The following is a 4046-nucleotide window of genomic DNA, read 5'->3' as shown; positions in this document are numbered from 1 at the left end:
TCCTTCTTGTACAGTTGTATAGGAGAAAAAAAGGCTACCTTGCCTGTCAGGCTGACATGAATCTTTTGCCCATTACAATAGGCGCCTTTGCCTGTTCAATGAGAAAACAAAACGTGGAAAAACTATTTTAATAGTTATTAGAACCAGAACGAGGAAGCACGCCAATTGCTCATCAAAGATCCTACCAGAAGATGCAGAAACTGTAGAGTGCTCCAGGCCTCCAGCACATAGGCCTACCACAAAATTCCACCTAAATGAGATGGCAATATCGCGTGAGTAATACGGAGGGAAGCTATTTCTAAGACCGAGATAATCTGTGTGACTGTGTCCAATATTCCATAGTCATATGGTTCGAGAATTACAGAACAAGGAATCCCGATCTGAAGTGTTAGGTGTACTGAAAGAGTTAGCTAGAACAATGCTAAACTGTAAGTAGTAAATTTCATTGTTTTCCTTTTCCACTCATTCGCTCTAATTAAGATCCAAATACATACTACGTTCATTAATTATATGCAACGGCTAAGGATCCCAAGTGCATGAGTCAGCTGTTGGATTAGAGACAGCAGCTAAAAGTGATTAATTACAGTTTACAACATAGGAAATCACACAAGCAACCACATGCTGAATAATAGAACATCTAAATTCAGATTGAACAGATCTAAATTCAGTTAAAGAATCTTTTAGCCATTACTTAATAATGTATCCTGACATACATAACCAGATCATTATAAAGTCAAAAACTCATCAAGGTCTTGAACCTTGGTACTGTACGAGCTACAAAGACATGTATCCTATCCTTGGGGTAAATGGCGGTTGCATGTATCCTATCCATGGGGTAGCGAAAACACACACACAATACGAAGCTGGTCAGCTTCAGAATAGATATGGGGTGGCAAATGGTGATTGCATCATCCACTCGGTTGGGATTGCCGGTGAGCTTGGAGCGGAGTCGTACCAGCTGACTGAGGTTGCTTCATCGTCCGTGGTGTCACCTCCTGTCCAAGAATCACAAATTCCAGCATACGGGGCACAAGGCAGTAAGCTGAAATAATTTAGCATTGCTGTCTGGCTCTGCAAGTCAGTGGGCAGTGGTTCGATGATGGGCATCGACAAGTCGAATTGATCAGAATTATCAAAAAGGGGTGTGACTGAACCACCATGGAGGACGGTGTCGTAGTTGCTCGCCATGGAACCAGCATGGTCGGACATGGAGAAGCTGTAATTGACCTGTGATTCAGGGACGACAGGCATCAAGAAGTCACCCAGGAGGACTTGATCAGAATTCTGATTGGCCATGGAGAAGCTGCAATTGACATCTGATTCAGGGAGAGGCATCACGAAGTCACCCAGGACTTGATCAGGCGTGAGGCCGGACATGAGATCACCAAGAAGCTGGTCCACTGAGACGCCATCCCAGCAGTTGTTCAAGTCTGGCTGTGGCTCCTCGACGGCCGGCGGCGGAACTGGTGCAGCAGGAGGAACAAGAAGCCGCCGCTTCACAGTCTTCACCGGAGCTGAGTCGTCTCTGGCCTTCCTCTTCCTCTCCCTCTTGTATGCCGGCGACGTGGGGACGGACGCAGATCGGGGCTTGCGCGGGCTCTGGTAGACCTTGCAAAGAACTGGAACTGATTCGCCTTTCTCATCATCTCCCTGATCATGAGCCATACGGAACTCCACCATGAGCCACACGGCCTCCACGGATCCGTCGGCATGGACGGGCTTGTACCTGAAACTTTGCTTGTACCCGACGACTCGGCCGCGGCCCTCGCCGTCGAGGACGGCCGCCCTCCCCTTCTCGGCGTGCCACGTGCCCTCGCCGCCGGCGACGGCGCGGGACCTGCGCTTGTCGTGCCCGGACAGGGCCTTGGCGGAGCCGAAGAAGTACCAGCACCGCCTCTCCTCCCCGGTCTTGGGCGCCAGCAGGATCGCGGGCAGGAGGCCCGAGACGAGGGCGGCCGGGTCGGCGGCGTACGCGTCGGCGGAGTGCAGGAACCTGGCGGCGGGCTCAGGGAGGGGCTCGGAAGCGATCATGGGGCGGAGGTAGAAGGAGATGAGGTCGGCGTCGGAAGGGCTGAACCTGCAGCCCTGGGGAAGGATGGAGGAGGAGGCCATGGGTCATCGAAGCTGGCGTGGCCGGCGGGGAGCTGGCTAGGGTTCGGTGGATCTGGGAGGCGCCGGCGGCGGGGTCTGGGATGGGTGGATCGAAGATTCGAAGATGCGCGCGCGCTCTGCCGCCTTTTGTAGTGCTTGAAATCTTGAAGGAGGGCGCGTATTGGAGAAGAGAACGCGGGTTTGGGTTTGGGCTTGGATTTGGGATGGGAGGGGTGGAAGACGCGTTCCGTGGGCTCTTTCCATAAAAGAAAATCAGTGATTTCCTTTCGTGGGTCCGAACTACACACTGAAGATTTGCTATAATTACTTTTTTTTACAAACTCCGAAGCTTTTTATTCAACTGTCACAATGTTTAGGGGCGAAACCAAGTCTATTGGCCTGACTAACCAGACATGTTGTCTGGTGGCCATCCCCTACATATAAAGCATGCTTTGCGAGTTTATGAACCTCGACTTTCAAGCTCCTAAATTCATGACTAAATTCATGATATGCAGAGCTCTTGTTCAGCGCCTTAAGCACCCGAACAAGTTGTTGGCACCCACGCGCCCCGCTCATGGGCCGGCCCAAGAAGAAAGCAATCTCTCCCTAGTCATTTGATCACGTTTTTTGTGGGTCTGATCGCGTTTGACCGGTCATGGTTGACCAACTGAGGTCAATCATTGTGTTTTTGAAAAAACGTAAATTTTTCTAAACAAATAGCAAAAAATCGAAAAAATAGTGAACTGAAAAAATGTTTGCAGATTTCTAAAATAATCACAAACTTCGAAAAAGTTCATGAATTTGACAAATATCATCAAATTTGGAAAAGAAAGTTCATTGAGTTTGAAAAAAGTTCATCAAATTGGAAAAAAATTCATTGATTTTTAAAAAAATCATTGAAAAAGGTTCATAGTTTCATAAAAAGTTTATCGAATTTCAATAAAAAACATCAAATTTGGAAAAAGTTTATTGATTCTTAAAAAAGTTCATTGAATTTGTAAAAGTTCAAGCATTTTGAAAAAAATAAGAAAAACAAGAAAAGAAAGAAAAAACTAAAACAAAAACTGGTCCAGAAACAAGGCTTTCTGCGAATGGGAAACTGTCCAGTGACCAGAAAAACCGGATTGGCAAGTTTCTGACAGCTTCCCAAAACCGGAGGCTTTCCACGAGCTTAAAAAGAATAAAACATGAAGAAGAAGTAAGAAGGGTCAAGAGCTAAGTTATCCTAGTGGTTAGCTCGAGTTATACTTGAGGAGGAGATCACGACTTTGATTCAGGCCGGAAGTACGCCCATTTGCAAAGTGCATAGTAATGGGCGCTTAAGGCTTATCTGTCGTGTTCGCGTGCACTTGGGGTTGAATCTTGAGGGGAGTGCATATCTGTCGCATTTTGCAAGACCAGAGCGCACTTGGGCCGGCCCATTTAAGCTATTCCTTCGTCCTGGTTTTAGGAACCTTCTAGCAGGTTTATGAACCAACTTTTAGTTTCTTTTGAATTTTCCATTTTTTCCTTTTCTGTTTCTTTCTTTTTCACAATTTGTCAATTTTTTAAAAATGTTCAACCCATCTAAAATTGTTAGAATTTTTGAAAAGTGTTTTTTTTCAAAAAATATTTGGAATTTCAAAAACAATCATGCTTTGTAAAAATGTTTGAATCTTTGAATTTTGTTCGTAAATAACAAAAAATATCAAATTTAAAATCAAATCATGTTTTTAATACACATTTGGAACTAAAAAAAGAAAAAATGGTCAGACTTTTTTTAAAAGACTCATTCACAAATATACAGAATTTTCGAGAAATGCTCCCATTAATTTGTCAATAAATTTGAAAACAAATCATGTTTTTAAAAAATTGTTCCCCTTTTTAAAAAAAATTCGGGTTTTCTTAACTGATTAAAAAAGTATTCGCAATTTCAATTGGTGTTCAACATTTCAAAAAAAATTCATAGATTTTAA

The 4046-nt window shown here is 44.5% G+C and overlaps 1 protein-coding gene across 1 annotated transcript; it reads right to left on the bottom strand.

Annotated features, from left to right (window-relative positions):
- Window positions 1-643: 643 nt before the first annotated feature.
- On the bottom strand, window positions 644-2965 carry LOC109752336 (uncharacterized). Its single transcript, XM_020311226.2, has one exon. The coding sequence runs from the start codon at window positions 2110-2112 to the stop codon at window positions 874-876; it is 1239 nt and encodes a 412-aa protein (XP_020166815.1). The 5' UTR covers window positions 2113-2965; the 3' UTR covers window positions 644-873.
- Window positions 2966-4046: the final 1081 nt, after the last annotated feature.

The sequence above is a fragment of the Aegilops tauschii genome, chromosome 6 (genome assembly GCF_002575655.3).
Source record: "Aegilops tauschii subsp. strangulata cultivar AL8/78 chromosome 6, Aet v6.0, whole genome shotgun sequence".
In the NCBI taxonomy this organism is placed as follows: Eukaryota; Viridiplantae; Streptophyta; class Magnoliopsida; order Poales; family Poaceae; genus Aegilops; species Aegilops tauschii.
This window is presented reverse-complemented; position numbering and strand designations above follow the sequence as displayed.

Excerpts from the sequence above, each read along its gene's own strand:
- LOC109752336 (XM_020311226.2), bottom strand. The coding sequence starts at position 2,112 with ATGGCCTCCTCCTCCATCCTTCCCCAGGGCTGCAGGTTCAGCCCTTCC.